General features: G+C 47.8%; 1 protein-coding gene across 2 annotated transcripts; it reads right to left on the bottom strand.

Moving 5' to 3' along the window:
• On the bottom strand, nt 1-10431 carry C6H2orf72 (chromosome 6 C2orf72 homolog). Of its 2 annotated transcripts, none has more exons than XM_035306027.3 (3): nt 9690-10431; nt 6853-6966; nt 1-1941 (listed from the first exon to the last, which is right to left on the bottom strand). In XM_035306027.3, exons 1-3 carry the CDS (start codon nt 10389-10391, stop codon nt 1906-1908), a joined length of 852 nt encoding a protein of 283 aa, XP_035161918.1. In that variant the 5' UTR covers nt 10392-10431; the 3' UTR covers nt 1-1905. The 2 variants fall into 2 exon arrangements, with proteins under 2 accessions (XP_035161918.1, XP_017829280.1); XM_017973791.4 differs by having other exon boundaries at nt 9791-10431.
• Nucleotides 10432-20488: the final 10057 nt, after the last annotated feature.

Below are 20488 nucleotides of genomic sequence, written 5' to 3'. Positions count from 1 at the left end.
TTTTGAAGTCTTATAACTTCTGCCCTAGACAAATTCCAAACTTTAAACAAGCTCCCTCCCACCAAATAAGAAAACTTTAACCGGAGGATTACAAAGAAATTAATAAAGAAATAGAAAATTATAGCAGCTTCAAAAAAACCAATCTCCCTGTTTTAAAACAAAATCAATAAAATCAGTGAATCACAATTCATTGACCTCATTCTTGACTCTAAGGAAGCAGCTGGGTGGGTCCAAGGGCAGGCGGCCCGCAGGACTAAAATGAGGCCTGCCGCCAAAAACCCCAAATAAGATGCTGTCCTGCTCGTCCTCACACCATCCTTTACAGGCAGGGAAAGAATAGGGTTAAATTCCTCATTATGGAAAATCGACTGAGGCACAGAGCAGCGAGGGCCCCTCCTTAGTATCGTAGAGCCCCCAGTCAAAACAGGTTTCCCATTGCACCATTTGGCACCATCGTGGAGAGAGCTGAAATAATGCATCAAAGTTAGGCAGCACCTTTCAGGGCACTGAGCAAATGGTAGGCACAGCTGTGTGTCCGCTGAGTAAACTGTGCTGCATGAATGAAGTGGCTGTTCCCTCAGCTAGCGCCTCCCCTCTAGGGAAATCCAAGAGGTGCCTTTGCCATTCCAAAGACTCTGGAATTCTCCAAGGGCAGGCAAAAAAGATGAGGGAGGTGATGGTGAGTTCCCTCTGTGAGTAAACACGCGGCTTCCCCGGCTCTAAGGGAACATCATCAATTTTGTCAGACTCACAGACACAGAGGAAGGGATTCTAGAACCTCTGGGCTGTGTTTGCACTGAGCTCGGGCTAGGACCTGAGAGCTAGAGCGAGTCCTATACCCAAGAGTCCAAGCCACTAGCTTTCCTTCTGTTCGGTACCTATAGGAATTCCCTAAGCATCCTTATGCCCAAAGGACTTGGCACAGAGAGTCAACGTCAACGTGGGAAAAAAGAGGCTCTTTCTTCTCACAGGCATGCGTGGCTATTTCTGTCCTGGGCCTGCAGCATGCAGACTGTCTTGGCCCTGGCCGGACAAGCCCCCAAGGCAATGGTGTGGTCTTTATTCTGGCTTGCTCTGGGAGCCAAGGTCCGGGGAAGCCTGACCCTCTCTGCTCTGGGGAGCTCTGACACAGAGAAGGGATTGGCTCGGCCAGAATATCTCAAAGGTTCTATGATTGGCATCGAATGGACCAATTAATTCTTTGCTATTGGAGACTGTTCTGCACATTGTGAGATGCCCACCAGATGCCAGGGGTGCCCCCACAGTCACTGTGACCCCCTCAATACATACACATTTCCAATGCTGCCTGGAGGGACAACCTGCCCCTGGTTGAAAACCCCCTCATGCATTGTGACAGAGATTGAGTGACATATGCAAAGTCACACCTCAGTTCTGATGACTTCTGCTCCAAAGTTCTTCCTAGCTGCACTCTCGATGATGGGTACCCATGCATGTGCCCAGAACACTGCAAATGCCCCGTGGGATGCCACAGCACTGCAGAGCCTCAAAGCAGAGAGCCATCTGTCCCAGTGGCTCAGAAAAACTGAGCCAGAGAGACAAAATCACCTCCCTGTGATCAGACTTAGCAAATGCTGGGTAGGTAGTAGGTTTCCAGGGAGACACTGTTTTAGGTCCTGTTTGTCTTAGTGAGCCCCATTGTTTAGCTGGTAACTGCGAGTGTGGCTGGCAGGCCTCCAGCAGGCGGGGGCTTCCGAGTCCCCATGGAGACCTGGGGGCCAGTGAGAAGGAGCCAGGCCCCAATCTGTAGGTTAAAGCCAGGGACAGCGCAAGGGGACAGCCTTCATCTCGCGTCTCCACTGGGCTCAGCAGAAGTGTGGACAACCCCATCAGAGGCTTTTGACCCCCTTCCAAGGTCCTCACAGACTCCATTGGGAAACATGGCTGTTAGTGCCAGCTGCTCCTCAGGTTCCTGGAAGTTATCTGGAATAAGAGGAGAAGAAATGACTGAATCAGAAGAGAAAGCTTGAGTGAGTTATCTAGGAAGGAAAAAGAGAAAGTTGACCCCAGTAAATATCTACTTGAAAAACAAAATACACATCAAAAACCTTACATACCCTTTGACCCACAACTTTCACTTCTAGGATTTTATCCTAAGAAAATAATGAGGAATAATTAGTGGCACTGCTGGAGCTATCTTGCTACCAGCCTAGGCATGAAACTAACACTGAAGAAGGCCCAACAGAGGGAGCAAGCCTGGGTGCTTGGTGGGGTCCCTGAGCCCCTGAATCAACCAACTCTGAAGCCAGCTCCACCTCTGGACTGTCTTTCAGGTGAGATAATGATTTCTCTTACTGCTTGTGTGAGTGTGAGTCATGGTATCTTCACTTGCAGTTGAAAGTGTCCTGATTCAATGTCAAACAATGGGACTGGTTGAGTAAACTATGGCTCACACATGTAATGAAATTCAGGCATTAAAGATGATACCTAAAAATTACATACACACACAGGCACACACACACACAGAGTAAAAGGTAAAATTGGGGAAATCTGAATTAAGATCTGTGGGTTGCATCAATGTCAATATCCTGTTTGTGTTTTACAAAATGTTACCATTGGGGGAAACTGGGCAAAGGGTACACAGGAGCTCTCTGTGTGATCTCCTTTTTTGTGTTTTGAGACAGGGTCTCACTATGTCACTCAGGCTGGTCTCAAACTCCTGCGACCAGCTCAAGCTGTCCTCCTGCCTCGGCCTCCCAAAGTGCTGGGATTTCTGTATGATTTCTTACCACTGCATGTTAATCTAGAATTACCTCAAAAAAGAAAAAAGAAAAAATGTTGTTAACATACAATTATTGCTGTGGAAGGCAGTCAGAGTATGTTATTGATGAAGAGAGCGGACTCCAAAACAGTAAGTAGAGTCATGTGCAACATAACAACATTTTGGTCATTTACAAACCTTAATAAGAGAGTGGTTCCATAAGGTTGAGACACAGCTGAAAATTCCTCTTACCTAGTGACCTTGTCCGGATGTTGCAGTGCGATGCATTACTCACGTGTTTGTGGCAATGCTGGTGGAACCAAACCCACCCGCTGCCAGTCATATGAAAGTCTAGTACATATAATTACATACAGCAGACAATATTTGATACTAATCAGAATGACTCTGTTATATTTTTGAGAGATGGAGTCTCACTCTGTTGCCCAGGCTAGAGTACATCAGCACAATCTTGGCTCACTGCAACCTCTGCCTCCCGAGTTCAAGCGACTCTCCTGCCTCAGCCTCGTGAGTAGCTGAGATTACAGGCATGTCTACCACCCTGGCTAATTTTTGTATTTTTAGTAGAGATGGGTTTTCACCATGTTCACCAGGCTGGTCTCAAAGTCCTGACTTGAGGTGATTCGCCAGCCTTGGCCTGCTATATGTTTTAACATTTTTTAGAGTGTACTCCCTCTACTTACATATATATACACACATATATGTATATGTACACACACACACACACACACACACACAAGTGCATCTGTATATATACATAAAGTTGATACAAAACAGCCACAGGCAGGTCCTTAAAGAGGTGTCCAGAAGAAGGCATTGTTTATCATAGGAGGTGACAGCTCCATGTATGTTATTGTCCCTGAAGACCTTCCAGTGGGACAAGACGTGGAGGCGGAAGACAGTGATATTGATGACCTCGTGTAGCTGTAGGCTAAGGTGAATGCTTATGTCTTAGTTTTTAGCAAAATAATAATAATATTAACAAATAAAATAAAGATTATAGAATAAGAATATAAAGAAAGAAAATATTTTTGTACATCTCTACAATGTTCTGTGTTTTAAGCCAAGTGTTATTCCAAAAGAGTAAAAAAGTTTTTAAAATTTGAAAAGGTTATTTTTTTTTGAGATAGAGTCTCACTATGCTGTGCAGGCTGCAGGGCAATGGCAGGATGGCAGGTCACTGGGCCCAAGCGATCCTCCTGCCTGGGCCTCCGGAGTAGCCGGGACTACAGGCATGCACCGTCACGCCCGGCTAAAAAATAAAAAGATTCATAAAGTAAAAAAGTTACAGTAAGCAAAGGCTGATTATTAATGAAGAAAGAAATGTTTTAAATAAAGGCAGTGTACTAAGCGCACTGTGTTTATGAAGTCTAGAGCACGGAGTACTCACTCACTGCCTCAGCCAGAGCACTTCCAGCCTTGCAAGCTTCATTCACAGTAAGTGCCCTAAGCAGATGTACCATTTTTAACCTTTTATAACGTATTTTTTTTACTGCACCCCTACTATGTTTAGATATATTGAGACAGACAGCTACTTACCATTGTGTTACAGCTGCCCATAATATTCAGTACAGTAACCTGCTGTACAGGTTTGTAAGCCTGGGAGCAATAGGCCATGCCGTATCGCCTGGGGGTGTGGTAGGTCATACCATCCAGGTTTATGTAAGTACACCCTATTGTGTTCACACAACAAAATCACCTACAGATGTATTTTTCAGACTGCGTCCCTGTCATCAAGCAACTTATGATTATATAAATGCATGTAATTATGCTATCCTGTATTTATTACTTATGCCATCAATGTGTGTATTTTGCATTTTAATACATTCGCTTCTACATGAGATTTGTATGTACCATAGAGAGAGAAATTATCCAAGATTCATATAAAACGGTTAATGATTCTGTTGCTTTATTTTTTCTCCTTTAGTTTTCAAGTATGTCCAAACTAATGGCAGAAAGGTTGAAGTTAGCATTTTTGCAATTAAACATTTTAAATATCTGCCGCATTTTGCAGATGATATAGAAGTGAGTTAAATTTTAAATAGCACAAGGAGAGATGGGTACACAGAACAGTGTACTCCAAAATATGATTGTACTTATCTCTGGATGACGGAATTAACTGAATGATGTTTCCCATTTGTTTTCCTTTTTTTTTTTTTTTGTATTTTTTTGAGCTTTCAAACATGAAAGGCAGAATTCTAAGGGAGCCCCCAAGATTCTGGCCCCTTATAAAGCCCTTCCTTGAGTCTGGATGGGCTCTGTGAATGTGACAGCTTAGTCACCTGGGGAATAGGGTGCCTCTGACAAAGGCAATGGCTAGAGACTTCCTCAATCTCCTTAGGTTATGCGGACTCCCTCCTAGCAGACTGGAGGGGGGCTCTCCTGCTGGTTGAAGGATCTCTTGTGAGAGGGCTGTGAGAGCAACAAACAGTGGGAGCCTCTTGAAGCTGAGAACAGCCCCAGCTGACAGCCAGCAAGAAGTCAGAGACCTAATCGATGCCTTCAAAGCTGCTAAGCTTCCGATCATTTATTTATTATTTTATTTTTTTGAGAGAGTCTTGCTCTGTCTCCCAGGCTGCAGTGCAATGGTGCAATCTTGGCTCACTGCAACCTTTTCCCCGGTTCAAGCGATTCTCCTGCCTCAGCCTTCCGACCAGCTGGAATTACAGGCACCTGCTCCTGTGCCCAGATAATTTTTGTATTTTTTAGTAGAGCTGGGGTTTCACCATATTGTCCAGGCTGGTCTCGAACTCCTGACCTCAGGTCCGCCTGCCTCGGCCTCCCAAAGTGCTGGGATTAAAGACATGAGCCACCACACCTGGGCACTTGCAATCATTTCTTATGCAGCAATGAGGACTGATACATCAACTAATGGTTTTCTTTCTTAAATAGAAGACACAATACAAGTTTATTTTGAACCACCGTTCACTGTTTCTGTAACAAAGCTATAATTCTCAGTGCACTTTGGGATGGGATATGTCTATTCAGCAGCTATACCATGCTCCTGAGTACCATAGCCACCCCCATCCATGGGGTCACTACCGTTTCAGTTACCTGCAGTACAGTAAAATAAGATATTTTCAGAGAGAGAGAGAGAGAGAGAGAGAGAGAGAGAGAGAGAGAGAGAGACTGCATTCACCTAACTTTTATTATATATTGTTAAATGTCTTAACTGTGCCTAGTTTAGAAATTAAACTTTACCATAGGTATGTATGTAGAGGAAAAAACACAGTGTATACATAGGGCTTGGTACTACCCATGGTTTTGGGGATCCATGGGTGTCTTAAAGCATCTCACGTGGATAAGGGGTAGAATCAGTGTACTTCCTATCTCCCTAACATCAGCATGGACATTTGGGAGTGTCTTTCCCTTCACCCTTGCTTCCATTTAGTGGCCTGATGATTCCACCTAGAGGTGGCTCCCAGGTGAGTTCTCCCAGATGGCCTGTTACCCCTCCTGGGACAATGCAGCCTCCCCCTAGCTGGGCTCTACCGAAGGTGTCTCCCTCTCCTAGGGTCCACTCTCTACACACACCCCAGTCTCTCTGCTCAAAAATTGCTCGTGGCACACTACTCCCGAAGGGTGCACATCTGGGACCCTGATTTGGTCCGAACTCTTCCCTTCAGCCTTGGCCCTTACTGGTTTCATTCTGCACCTCACTCCCGGGGTCTCTCCATGGTAGTAGTCCCTTTTCTGAGCATGACATCATCCTGTCACTCCTTAGCTCAGTGCTCCTTTTCCAAACCTTCCCATTTCTGCCTATGAAAATCCCTCCATCCCCAGCTCAAATGTCACTTGCTCCAGGATATTCCCTGGGTCCTCAGGGGCAACTCACCATGTTTGGTCCCATGCACCTGGCGAAACCTTTGTTACAGCCCTCCCCACGACCCCTTCATTAGGTGGAGACTCCTGGGGAAAGAGCCCAGCCTGACTGAGCACATGTGCCCACTGCCTGGCATGTGGGCACCTCACATTGCTCACCCCCCACAACTAGCACATGGCAAGCACTCCACAGACATTGGTCCACTCTGTCCATAAGGTCCCAAGTTCTTGTGACCACTCCCATAATTCCACGCACCTGGTCCTCAGGGTGCAGGAGGTCGGGGAGTACTCACCCTGAGCTGGGCTTCTGCAGGCAGTGACTCCCCGGTCCTTTCTCCGGCTCCAGGGACCACAGGAAAAGCAGGCCAGCAGTCCTGGGAGGCCTGGCCTCTCCCAGGCTTCTTCCACTAGAAAAAACACAAAACCCAAGTCAGAGGGTCACATGGTTCCCACTTCACAAGACTGAGAGATTTTGTTTAGCAAACCGAGAGCCTCAACTGTCAACTGCCCTCGTTTCAACTGTCTGATTAAAAACACAAAGATTCTGATTTGCAAAAATAAGTGAGTTTTTGTACTTTACAAAAGAACTTTAAAAAGGATTGCTTTACTTTATCTCTGTTATATCATTTAATTCTCACGAAAACCCTGTGATGTAGGTACCAGGTTGGGGAAACTAAAGCAATGAAAATGACATGAAATTAATTAAGATTACATAGCACCAAAGAAAATACTCAAAGAGCTGCACATTCCCTCTGATTTTAGTTCAAACTATTTCTTGGCAGGAATAGATAGATTTTTCAACAGGAACTAGATTATTTATTTTATTTTTTAATTTTTTAAAAAGACTTCAGGCAGCCAAAACAAGGAAAATCCTTGTTATAATCTTTATTCGGGACCTATTTACTCTTAACTTGTACCCAAATGTAATGAGACTGTATCCTTAGTTTTTCAGCCCAAAGGCAGCCGGATTAGGTACCACAAACTGGGTAAAAGGGCACTGCCAAAGGGCAAGCAACCTAGAATCAGAATTATCGTCAGTGAGGAAAGACATCGGAAAACTTAAAAAGCAAAACAACAACAACAAAAACAAATGCAACCACTAGTGAAATCTTAGCAACATGAATCATCTGGTGTGACGATAATAGGGCTGCCTACTGCAAAAAAATCAGTGGGCTCCGAGTTCTAATTCTACTCCTGACCTCTAGTCATCTGTGAGCAGTTTAATTTTGTGTGGTCTGTTTTTTATAAAAGTAGGAAAGAGCTTAACATAGTAGGGAATAATTCCCTTGCAAAGTGTTAAAATCTCAAAAGTGTTAGTGTTTGTTTAAAAAGAAGCAAGGATTCATTCACTCTTTCTGTATGCCAGGCAGGGTATCAGGAAATAGGACTGCGATGGTGTTTAAACCCACAAAGGAACAAAATCATGTTCACAAGGGAACCAAATCACGTGGTAAGAGCTCAGAGAGCAAAGGGATAAAGGGTTCTGGAATTTCGCCAGTGAACTTGCAAATGGGAGCAGGGAAGGTCAAGGAAGTCTTCCTGGAGGAAGAAGTCCAGTTCTGAATGCACAAATGGGATTGGCCAGGTGAGAAGAAGGGAGGAGAAAGGCTCTTTAGGTTGAGGCAACAGCAAGGTGTCTACAAAAAGCTTAGGAGGGACCAGGTGTAGTAGTTCACGCCTGTAATCCCAGCACTTTGAGAGGTCAAAGTGGGTGGATCACTAGAGGTCAGGAGTTCGAGACTGGTCTGGTCAACGTGGCAAAACCCCATCTCTACTAAAAACACAAAAATTGACCAGGCATGGTGGCAGGTGCCTGTAGTCCCAGCTACTTGGAAGGCTGAGATGGGATAATCGCTTAAACGCAGGAGGCGGAGGTTGCAGTGAGCCAAGATCAAGCTATTGCCACTCACAGGCGACGGACGAAGCTAGACTCTGTCTCAAAAAAAAAAAAAAAAGACTCACTAGGGTATAGAAAATGTGTGTGAATTCCCATCTTTTCCCTAGGAGGCCAGGTCAGCAAAAGGGTTGAAACAACAATCACAACAATCAGAACAATCCCTAAAAAAAGGGATTGTGATCTGAAGGAGGAGGGTTAGGGCAGGCGCACTTGCCCAGGCAGGCCAGGCTGGCAGGTGAATGTGACATTGGTAGCTTCACAGGTTCCAGGTCTCCTTGCTGGGACCCCCCCCCTTGCCTGGGAGACACAACCCCAATACCCCAGGAGACACAACACAGCCACTCTCTTCATTATCTACTTAAGAGGAAGGGGCTGGAGGGCTTGAAGAGCTGCCGAGCTGGGTAGGGAGAAGGCAGAGAGAAAGCTGGGAGCTGGAGAGTGCCAGTATCTCCCGGGTTTGCCAGAAGCAGCTACTCTTAATGTGCCTATTTTCATCCTAGAACACTGGAGAGTTCCTGTAAAGCCTTGCGTTCCAGGAGGAAGGAGATCCTGACCCTTTTGCTGAAAGCAGCAGTCACGGGGGCTAGGAAAAGACCCTTAAACCCCTTCCACATTTTAGGAGAATGTGGAGGGCAAAGGTGGCCTCAGCAGATCTGGGCGAGGCAGAAAGACACAGCAGTTGGGTGCACAGCCTTGGTGGGTGGCCAGAAATCACTGGAAAATATTGTGCTCTCAGTCCCTGTCACCTCCCCCACACTCCAAGTCCTGAGCACCCATTCCTTCCCTTCTTCCTATAACCAGGCAGGTCTCCCAGGGCGAGCCTCCACCGCGCTGGAGATGCCCCTCCGCCCTTCTGAAAGCTCCCGACGCATCTCTAGCTGCGCAGCGCCCTAGAATTTAGCTCCTGGCACCGCCAATAATCTCCTTAGTCCCCATCCACCCCCTTGAAACTTTCTCATCCCAACGCTTTCCAATTTCCTTCCTCACCCCTCTCACCTCTCCCCATCTCCACCCACCCCCCAATTCATAGTTCTCTGCCCTGCCCGATTCATCCCTTCACTCTACCCGCTCCCGCTGCCTCCTGCACGCCCCCTCAGCTTTCCCAAGGCCCGTAGCCATCTCCCGCGCACTCCGGACCCTCCCGGGACAGACTCGACCTCCTGCCCAGGGCCCGCTCTCCGCTAGCTGGGAGGCCTGGCTCTAGGGACCTCCCTGCTCTGAGCCTCAGTTTACCTCTGTGCTCAACGAGGAGGGCCGGCCTAAAGGGATCCAACTTGGGGGACGTGCCCACGTCACCGCCCGCCCGCGCCCCGCCGAGCCCCGCGCAGCCTCACCTGGTCGCCCGGCTCCGGCAGCTTGCAGGGCCCGGCAGGCGGCCGCCTGGACGGCCAGACAGGAGGCCGGGCGGCCGGGGCAGTAGGCGGCCGCCTGCACCGGGCCCCCAGCCTGGCGGCCGAACACCGCGCGCAGCAGCGCCTCCAGCAGTCGCAGCCCCAGCGCCACCCCGTCCTCGGGCTCGGCCTCGGCCACCAGCACCCCCACCAGCGCTGCCCCGGCCCGCCGCCGGCCGCGCACGTCCCGCAGCATCTCCCGCAGGCGGCGCCGCGGCTCCCGGGCGGCCAGCGACGATGCGCGGCAAAGCACGAAGACCAGCGGCGAGCAGATGGCGCGCGCCCCCGCCGCCCTCTGCGCCCCGCGCGCCCCCAGTGGTCCCGTGCCGTCCGCCGCCGCGCCGCTCGGCTTGCCAGCGCCTGGCTCCGGAGGGAACACAGCCCGGGCGAAGTCCAGCAGCAAAGCGCGGCTCTGCTCGCGCTCCCACAGCTCGCCCACCAGCAGCACCTGCCCGCGGCCCCCAGCCGCCTCCACCAGCGCCTGGAAGGGAGGCTCCGCCAGGCGCGTGGGCCGGGCCGCCAGCGCTTCCAGCTCGCGCTCCATGCTGGCCGCCACCCGCCGTCTGCGGCCGCTGCCGCCTCCCGGACGCACCCGCTGCCCGCCTCTTCGGGCGGCGGCGCCCCGGCCCGCAGGACACGCCCCCGAGGGCCGAGCTCGGCCAGACCCCCGGGCGGGGGCTTTGTGTGCACGCTCTCCTGGGCGAACCCCGTACCTCGGGCTCGGGTGGAAGAAGGGGGCTTTCTCCCCAGCCCTCCAAGGGTGGCTCCTCCCGAAGTCCCTGTGCAGAGTGGGGAAACGAAGAGTCATTCCTTCCTTCCTTCATCCATCCATCCCACACATACTTACTGAGCACCTATTAGGTATAGGCGCTGGGCAGCCGAGGGTGGGAAGACAGAAAATTATCTCCTCACTAGATAAGATTGTTTGGAGACTTGGAGCAGAGTCCCGCACCGTTTGGGGTTTTTCGGAGGTGGGGTGGGAGGTAGGGGGTAGGAGCAGAGGGCGCAGGTAAGCAGGTAGGAAGGTGAGATAAAAGAGAACCCGCGGCCGGGGGCGGTGGCTCACGCCTGTAATCCCAGCACTCTGGGAGGCCGAGGCGGGCGGATCACGAGGTCAGGAGATCGAGACTACCCTGGCCAACATGGTGAAAACCCGTCTTTACTAAGAATACAAAAATTAGCTGGGCGTGGTGGCGTGTGCGGGAGACTGAGGCAGGAGAATCACTTCAGCCCCAGAGGCGGCGGCGCAGGGGTTACTTCTGCCACCCAACTTTCCTTTTGGGCTTCAACATTTAGCAAAAACGGACCGAGGGTCCATTATTTCCACAAACACTTATTGTACTGCCGTAGGCGCTGGGGGTGAAACCCAGGCTGTTCCGGTAAAGCAGAAAGTCTAGGGGGCCAGAGGCAGGATGGTGCTCTGATCTGCGTGGGGTTGGGGGTGGGGTGGGGTGGGGGGGCGGAGAAGGGGCCAGGTCAGAAGCAGGAATGCATTTCCCTTCCTTCCAAGGGTCTAGGTCAGTCCTGTCCAATAGAACATCCTGTGATGATGGAAATGTTTTCTTTTTTTTTTTCCCTGATGATGCAGTAGAAGAAATGTTTTCTATTATTTGCACTATATGTCACTATTACTGAGTACTTGAAATCTGGCGAATGCAACCGGAGAACTGAGTTTTATATCACACGTAATTTTTAATGAAAAGTAAAATTAAAGCAGAAAGTGATGAGATGATAATGTACTTAAAGAGCTGACGTCTTCCTGTGAATAGTACCCTAAAGCAAGAAGCAAGAGGGGAGTTGGTAAGGACTCTGAGAAACCAGTGTAAACCCTGGGGAGGCCCCTTCCCTCCGCCCCTCAGTGCCGTGGGAGGGGGATAGGCTGAGTGAACTCCATACACTTGTGCTTGTTTCTTTGCCCGCATTGGCCTCGCAACATTATTTCTCAACCCCGTCTCCACCCCCCACCACTGCCATGGCGCTGGACAGCAGAAAACAGCTCTGCTAGCCAGGGATGGCGATATCAGGCTGGGGCTGGCAGCACAGAACAAGCAGACCTGGCAGCCTCTTCTTCCCACATCATGGGTCTGGAATTCCAACCACAAGACCCAGCTCATGAAAAGGGCATTGGCCAGGGGAGAGTGTCCAGAAGTTCCCTGAGCAGGGTGTCTGCTGCGTGTGAGGGTGGCACATGGGGAGTGGCCACATTCATATTTGATGCCAGAGGCAAGTCCTCTCACACCCGCATTCCTTAAGCTCCCAGGTGGGATATGAGGAGAATTTAGGTTTTAGTCTCTTCCAGGTATACCCATTGCCAGCCAAGGTAGCTGATATCTAGGGAAACATGAATTCACTGGGGGAAAAAAATTAATTAGATTTCTGGGGCTGTGCGTGGTGGCTCACCCCTGTAATCCCAGCACTTTGGGAGGCCGAGGCAGATGGATCACCTGAGGTCGGGAGTTCAAGACCAGCCTGACCAATATGGAGAAACCCTGTCTCTACTAAAAATACAAAATTAGTCGGGCGTGGTGGCACATGCCTGTAGTCCTAGCTGCTTCGGAGGCTGAGGCTGGAGAATCGCTTGAACCTAGGAGGCAGAGGTTGTGGTGACCTGAGATCGTGCCATTGTACTCCAGCCTGGGCAATAAGAGTGAAACTCTGTCTCTGGAAATACATGTACTTCTGGAAAGTATAAAACAAAGCAGATTTAATGGCTATATGAATTAAGATTCATTTCTTAATAACACAGACTCCACTAATAACAATAAAAATTTCTGGCCGGGCGCGGTGGCTCAAGCCTGTAATCCCAGCACTTTGGGAGGCCGAGGCGGGTGGATCATGAGAGATCGAGACCATCCTGGTCAACATGGTGAAACCCATCTCTACTAAAAATACAAAAAATTAGCTGGGTATGGTGGTGCATGCCTGTAATCCCAGCTACTCAGGAAGCTGAGGCAGGAGAATTGCCTGAACCCAGGAGGTGGAGGTTGCTGTGAGCCAAGATCGCGCCATTGCACTCCAGCCTGGGTAACAAGAGCGAAACTCCGTCTCAAAAAAAAAAAAAAAAATTCTTTTTCTCTCTTGTAGAAGTTTGGAGATGGACAGCTTATGGCCAAAATAGTATAATAGTTCTGTTTTACTAGGTCTTTGAGGACTCAGATTTCACACCAGGTCACTATTGCCCTCTGACATCTTCATAATCCAAGTTGGCAGCTAAAGCTCCAGCCATCACATCTGTATCCCCAGCAGCTGGATAATAGAAGGATGGAGGAAGGAAGAACAATCAGGTTGACTTCAGATTTCTTCCCAGCAACATTGGGTTTAAGAAAAAATGGAAAAATTGGTTTAAAGTATCAAAGAAAATTAACTTTGACCCTAGATTTGGATTTCTAACTAAATTATCAGGTATATAATCAGAAGGTATATCACATATAGCCCCTCTTTGAAAACTCTATTAGAGGAAGAAGTGCCCCATCAAAAAGGAAACTAAATCTGGCTGGGTACAGTGATTCATGCCTGTAATCCCAGCCCTTTGGGAGGCCGAGGCAGGCAGATCACCTGAAGTCAGGAGTTCGAGACCAGCCTGGACAAAATAGCAAAATCCCATATCTACTAAAAATACAAAAATTAGCCTGGCCTGGTGGTGCATGCCTGTAATCCCAGCTACTTGAAAGGCTGAGGCAGGAGAATTGCTTGAACCTGGGAGGCAGAGATTGCAGTGAGCTGAGATCGCACCACTGCACTCCAGCCTGGGCAAGAGAGTGAGACTATCTCAAAAAATGAAAAAAAAAAAAAGAGAGAAAAGTAGAGTGCTCAATAATAGCAAGTAAGAAGGATTAAATTACTTGTCTAAATAACAGTGAAGGATCACGCCAGCAAAGTGCAGCCTAAGTGGGTTTAATGAACTGGGAGTGTGGGTGGCAGAGCCCGGGTGAGACCTACAAGATGACTAGAAAGGGAATTGACCCCATCTACGTCATCTCTGTGGAGGAGAGAAAGATAAGTTCTTGAGAAAAACTATCAGATGTTCTGGGATTTTTAGCACATTCTTACAAGGCTTGTCTGAAACCAACATGCTCTGCCTTCTGAGCTATTTTTTCTCAGCCTCTAAATCTCCACAACAAATTACGAATTTCTATGGGTGGGATGGGGGATGGATCAGAGTGGGGTGGAATGTTAGACAAAGGTTGGAGTCCAGGGCCAGTAAAGTTTATCTTTATCTGTGTTATTTACACAGCAAAGCTTCTGGTATTAAATTAACAGGAAACTGCAAAGACCTTTAAAAAAAAAAAAAAGGCAAGATACCGAGAATATTTCTTCTTCCTTTCCCCGTACACCCTAGAAAACATCATAAAATTAATGGGCTTCTTTTTCTTTCTCTGGTGTTCAATGAAAACATACAGTAAACTGGGATTTCTGAAATACTTTACCCCCTTCGTGTTCACTCAAACAGAATTTGGTGGGAATCAAGTGATAAGAGGCTGGTGTGGTGGCTCATACCTGTAATCCCGGTGCTTTGGAGAACTGAGGTGGGAGGGTTGCTTGAGCCCAGGTTTCAGACCAGCTTGGACTTCATAGCGAGACCCCATCCCTAAACAAATAAACAAACAAAAATAAAAAAATTAGCTATGTGTGGTGGTGTGTACCTAGTCCCAGCTATACCTGGGAGGTTGGGGCGGGTGGATGGCTTGAGCTCTGGAGGTCGAGGCTGCAGTGAGCCGTGATTGCGCCACTGCACTCCAGCCTAGGGGAGAGATCAAGAACTTGCCGCTAAATAAATAAATAAATAAATAGAGTGACCAGAAAGTGCTGGCTGGGAAAACAAGGCGTAATCTCCCTCTAGCTGCTTAGCAGCTCCTTTCTCCTCTTTACTCCCGCTCTGTCACCCTATTCTCCTCTCCTTTCTTCCTTTCCTCCCTTCCCCTCTCCTCACTTCCCCCTTTCTCTCTTCCTTCCTTTCCTTCTTCTCTTCTCTTCTTTTTCCCTAAGACATTTGCTTTGTGGGCTACGAGGAAGGCTGGACCTGGGGAGACTTTCTGGGCTTCCTGGGGAGCCAGGTAGAGGGAAGATGATCTTTAATATGAGGAAGACCTCAGAGGGAGAGGAAATTGCAGGAGCCCCTAAGACCCACGGAGGAACGAGCCTTAGGTGGGAAGAGGCGCTAGAGGCCCCTGGGGTAGAGCAGGCTTGCTGGCCGATGTGCTGGGACCTCATTTTCTTTGCTGCCAGGGCCAGGCTGGTTCCCATCAGGGCACCAGGAGTGCAGATCTCTGTGCCAGCTGGTGTTCTTATGGGGCTCAAATATCTCAGTTTCACTTAAACTTTAGGGGCCTGGTAAAGGTATGTTAACCCACTTATGCAGGAGACTGCAATTTTTTTGAATTGCAGACGTGTGAAAAATCAGACCTTGGTGATAACCTTGAGCAGTAGCATATAAATAACTCCTACATGCTTAGAGTTCCAATAATGGAACACTAGGCATAAATGGTATTTAAGAAGGCTGCAGGAAATGCTGTGAGGCAGAGGCCAGGCTTCAGCCCTATCATGCCCCTGCTGAGTCCTGTGCAGCAAGGACATATGGTGACTTTGAAGTCATTCAATTTGGGCCTCCTGTCAAATCTACCTGGCCAGACCACTTTAGAGCTTTAGTGTAAGTCTCTCAAGGTCCCCTCCCGGGAGAACGGCCCCAGCCAGAAGTGGCCGGGAAGAACCATGGTCTCTAAGAGCTGAATGGGGACTTGGTTGGCCTTTCCCTCCCCCAGAACGGGGCTGCTCTAATCGCACCCACCCAAGCTGGCACCTCTACTGTCAGGCCCCTTGAAGTTAAAGTGGAGCCAAGGGGAATTATCACTGGAGGGAACCTTATTCCTGCCCCAAGTCTCAGAGCAGTTACCCTTTTATAGACTATTAGATACAATGTGAGCTGTATCTGTGGGGTGGGCATGAGGGCCAGTGCCCATGTCCCTGTACCTATATGTCTTATTCTCTTCACTTGCTGCAGCCTCTCAGCCCCTGGCTAATGAAAAAATAGGAAGTGCGCCAGTGTTGGGGCAATGGGCAGTGAGTGACTCATTCACGAGGTGCCTGATATGGAGGAAGGTGACCGTTAAAACAATCTTACGATAACTTTAGTTGCCCAAGCCAGCTCCTAGCTGGCACCTTTCCCAGCGGGCTGCATCAAGGACCTGGTCAGGAAGATGGGCTCAGCGAGTGCATGGAAACACGACATGCGTCTGCACCAGATCTCGTCGGATCTCTGACTGACCCTGACGTGACTCTGCAGGACAGAAAGCTTCTGTGATCACTGGCTTAGAGGATGTTCAGCTTCCCAATTTCAGGTTGCGCTAGACAAAGATGGTGGCGGTGTTGCTAATGACATTATGGTGGCATGGCATCGAGGGGATGGTGGAACTCTCACCTCGCCACTTTAAAGAAGCCTCTAATCAGTGGTAGTGGCAGATGGATGGGCAGTGGTTGCCAACAGAGCTTTCCTCAATGAAAAACATGTTCTGAATCTGTGCTATCCAGTACAGTAGCCATTAGGCACATGAGGCTATTGAATGCTTGAGATGTGGCTTGTGCGACTGAGGAACTGTATTTCAAGTTTTATTTAATTTTAAGTAATATAAAGTTAAGTTTAAACGGCATGGGTGGCCAGTGGCTGCCGTACCGCCCAGCACAGGTCTAGAAGGTGTGCTAGCATCATTCTCTTCCAAGGATGATTTATTTCCATGGCCTGATTAACAATTTAGTTTAGATTGGGTTTCAGTTTTAGATAGTGACAGGCCAAGGGTATTGGCTGTGTCAGACACTGTTGGTTTTCTGCTCATTGGCCACTCATGCTTACTGAACTGCGATTTTGGTATAAAAGCAACGGGCCCAGCCTCAGGGGTTGAAGCATGAGTAGATGAAGCCAACTGTTTTTCTTTGCCAGGATTGGTCTTGAGGTGGGCTTGCTGCTCAATTCTAGCCAGTCCAAGACAAGGAGAGATTTCCAGGAAAGATTTCCTTCCCTGACTAGGGAAGTTGACAGGCCCTTTTGGGGCCATCCTCTTCTTTGCTTCACAGAATGTTGTGTGAACACTTGATATTTGGAGCTACGGCAGCCATCTTGCTACCATGAGGGAAAGGCCAAAGCAATCAGTATCTTTCTATGCATTGTTAACGATCTTTGGAAAAGCTCCGTAAACATCTTACTGCTTTGGTGTTGTCGGTTTTCACTGCTTTGAGATTAATTCTGCCCTTCAAATTGTATATCCCAACATCTTCCTTAAATTGTTTTATATTGAGCTAGAACATACATTATTAAATGAATTATTTAAAATAGCTCTAATAATAGATTGCCTTTAGAAGGAAATCCAAGACGCTAGTAACATGACGGCTTCTGACGAAGGGAACCGACAGGTTAAGATTTATGGGTGGGAGGAACATTTAACACTGCACACCCATTTGTTTCTTTGGATTTTGTCCCACAGGAATGAACTGCGTACTCTGAAACAGGTTTATTAAAGTTAAGTCCAGGCGCAGCGGCTCACGCCTGTAATCACAGCACTTGGGGAGGCTGAGGCAGGCACATCACTTGAGGTCAGAAATTTGAGACCAGCCTGGCCAACATGGTGAAACCCCATCTCTAGCCTGTAATCCCAGCTACTCAGGAGGCTGAGGCAGGAGGATCACTTGAACCCAGGAGGCAGAGTTTGCAGTGAGCCGAGATCATGCCACTGCACACCAGCCTGGGTGACAGAGCAAGACCCTGTCTCAAAAATAAAAAAAATAATAAAATAAATAAAGTTAAAGTAGTGCATGAGGATCTCATTTTGCTGCAGGAAGTAACCACCCAAAACTCAAACACGAATTGTTCAAAGTATGTGTTGTTTACATAGGTGTGTTTACTTAGCAAAATTGTATTGAGCTGGTCACTTATGATTACGTCCTTCTCAATATAGTAACAAGTTTACATTAGAAAAGTGGTTGCTTTTTTGGAGTGGAGCTCAGAGTTGGAAGGAAAAACAGGAGGCAGCTTTGTTTCCATTTTAAAAGCTATTCTACTCGCCCTAAAAAAACCACTACTTATATTATTGCATACTTTGATTAGAAAATATATTAAAGAAAGAAGCGAAACATCTTGCAGCTATTTGGGATTGCTATTTTTAAGGGCCCAGCCTTGTCCAATCTATTTGTATAAAACACTGAGTTTTAATCTACCCGTTCACTTCCTTCCTACTGGAAGCCGTAAGGAGGCCATTGGTGAATGTAAGTAACTTTTGGAGCATCTGAGGGACCTCACCAAGTCCTAGGTCTGATACCATCAGTGCAGTGGACCAGTACGATGTCCTGCAGGATGATGAGGTGGCCAAGGTCCACCCAGCACAGAGCAAGATGCAGACAGGGGGCTGCTGTCCACTCCCTCCAGGACCCACTGTTCTGCACTGAACAGAAGACTGGAGAGTTATGTAGGGCTATGAGGGGACCCACCCACTGCCTCCACATGCACACACACATACACACACGCACACATGCACACGCACACACACACGCGCGCGCACCTTTTGACTTATTCACAGTGACACCAACATGATTTTGGCTCACTGCAACCTCCACCCCAGGAGTTCAAACGATTCTCGTGCCTCAATCTCCCAAGTAGATGGGATTACAGTTGCACTCTACCACGCCCAGCTAATTTTTGTATTTTTAGTAGAGACGGGGTTTTGCCACATTGGGTAGGCTGGTCTTGAAGTCCTGACCTCAAGTGATCCGCCTGCCTTGGCCTCCCAAAGTGCTGGGATTACAGGCACGAGGCACTGCACCTGACCTGTTTGGGGTTTTTATGGAGGCTCTGGTTCTGTAGACATGATTGATTAAATCCTTGGTTATTAGTGATTACCTCAATCTGTAGCCCCTCTCCACTCTCTGGAGGTAGGGGTGAATAGCGAAGTAGCCAGTAGGGAGTGGGGGTTACAGGAATAGGGGAATGGGGGAATGGAGGAGCTGAATGTTTCAGCCCTTTAAACACATGGCTATTTCCTCTGGCCATCAGCCCCAACCTCCAAGAGTCAGTTTTTTAGCTTAAACTCAGGCTTGGTTGAAAATGGCTTATCATGAGTAACAGAAAATGCTCCTCTCACTCCTATCGCTCAGAAATCCCAAGGGTTTTAGGAACTTTGTGTCGGGAACCTGGGATGAAGACTAAATACATATTTCTTATTGTATTATAATATCATGGGCAGTCACACATTCATTCATACACGAGAGTGCTCCATTCCTCATTAGCATTTATTTTTGGATTGAATATGGCTGCTTGGACCACCCCATGCTTTCCATCCTGGTAGGATTGCTTTATTTACACTCACATGGAGTCATGTGTTGAATTAAATAAGGGAGGTTATCAGTCCTCATACTCATGTTTTGTTTACTGGAAAGATGGCTTTAGGGCCTTGTTTACTACGCGACGCAGGTCCCTCGGATAGAAACACCTGGAAGAAATTCTTGTCTGGTCTCGGGATTTGTCTTCTTCTGAGCACTGGATTTGTTTTTATCTAATGGACATACAGCTGGTCTTGTTTTTCCTTTGCATGGGCTGCAGGGAAGCCGAGTCACATTTCGATCCGTATCTAGCAAGTGTAAGGACTTTCAAGGCAAACATTTTGTGTATTAATCTTATCACTGGATTCACTTTCTTTCTTTGGACCTAATTTTCTTTCCCTTCTTCCTAATGTCCTCTGTCTTTTGTTTTAAAAGTATTTTGTGAGTTAACTTATTTTTCCTCTATTTTTTAGTCAGTGCAAAATAAAAAGAAAGGTACACATAAATATTTAAAATCTTATATTTTCTCCTGGACTTTTATACCGCCCTCTGTGCCATTCTCTGATCCGGGAAACTCAGGGATTGTTTTACTGGGTTTTAAATTTTCATTTTAGTCTGGGGAGAAAGAATTGTCATCCGCCAAGCTTGGTGGCTCACTCCTATAATCCCAGCACTTTGGAAGGCTGAGAGAGGTGGATCACCTGAGGTCAAGAGTTCAAGATTAGCCTGGCCAACATGGGGAAACCCCGCATCTACTAAAAATACAAAAAATTAGCCGGATGTGGTGGTGTGCCTGTAATCCCAGCTACTTGGGAGGCTGAGGCAGGAGAATCACTTGAACCCCAAAAGTGGAGGTTGCAGTGAGCCAAGATTATGTCACTGCACTCCAGCCTGGGTGACAGAGCAAGACTCCATCTCAAAAAAAAAAAAAAAAAAAAAAAAAGAGAAAGAAGAAAAAGAAAAATCAATACTAAAAAGGGACATGTATTGATGAGCTTCTAAGCATTCCATGATTCTGGGGTGCAGAAAATCTCTTCCTCCCCTGCTGAAGGTTTGAGTCTTTAAGTCTGTTGAGATAAATGGGCAATAGACAAATAGGAGAAAAGGCACACAAATATATTAACATGAACATATGCATAGGGCCACACAAAACATGAGACTAAAAGAAGTCCAGATGGCTGAAGTTTCTATACCATATGGAAAGGAAGAGAGGCTTGGCACATCTCGAGAGAGGTGGTCATAGGTTATGGGAAGGAGAGAGGAGGAGATGCATGGTGAGCCAAGGCTGTCTTATGCAGCTGAAGGCTCACAAGCAACAGCCTGCAGAAAGAGTAGATGTCT

The sequence above is a fragment of the Callithrix jacchus genome, chromosome 6 (assembly GCF_049354715.1).
Source record: "Callithrix jacchus isolate 240 chromosome 6, calJac240_pri, whole genome shotgun sequence".
Lineage (NCBI taxonomy): Eukaryota > Metazoa > Chordata > Mammalia > Primates > Cebidae > Callithrix > Callithrix jacchus.
Note: the sequence above shows the minus strand (reverse complement) of the source record. Positions and strands in the feature narration are given on the sequence as shown.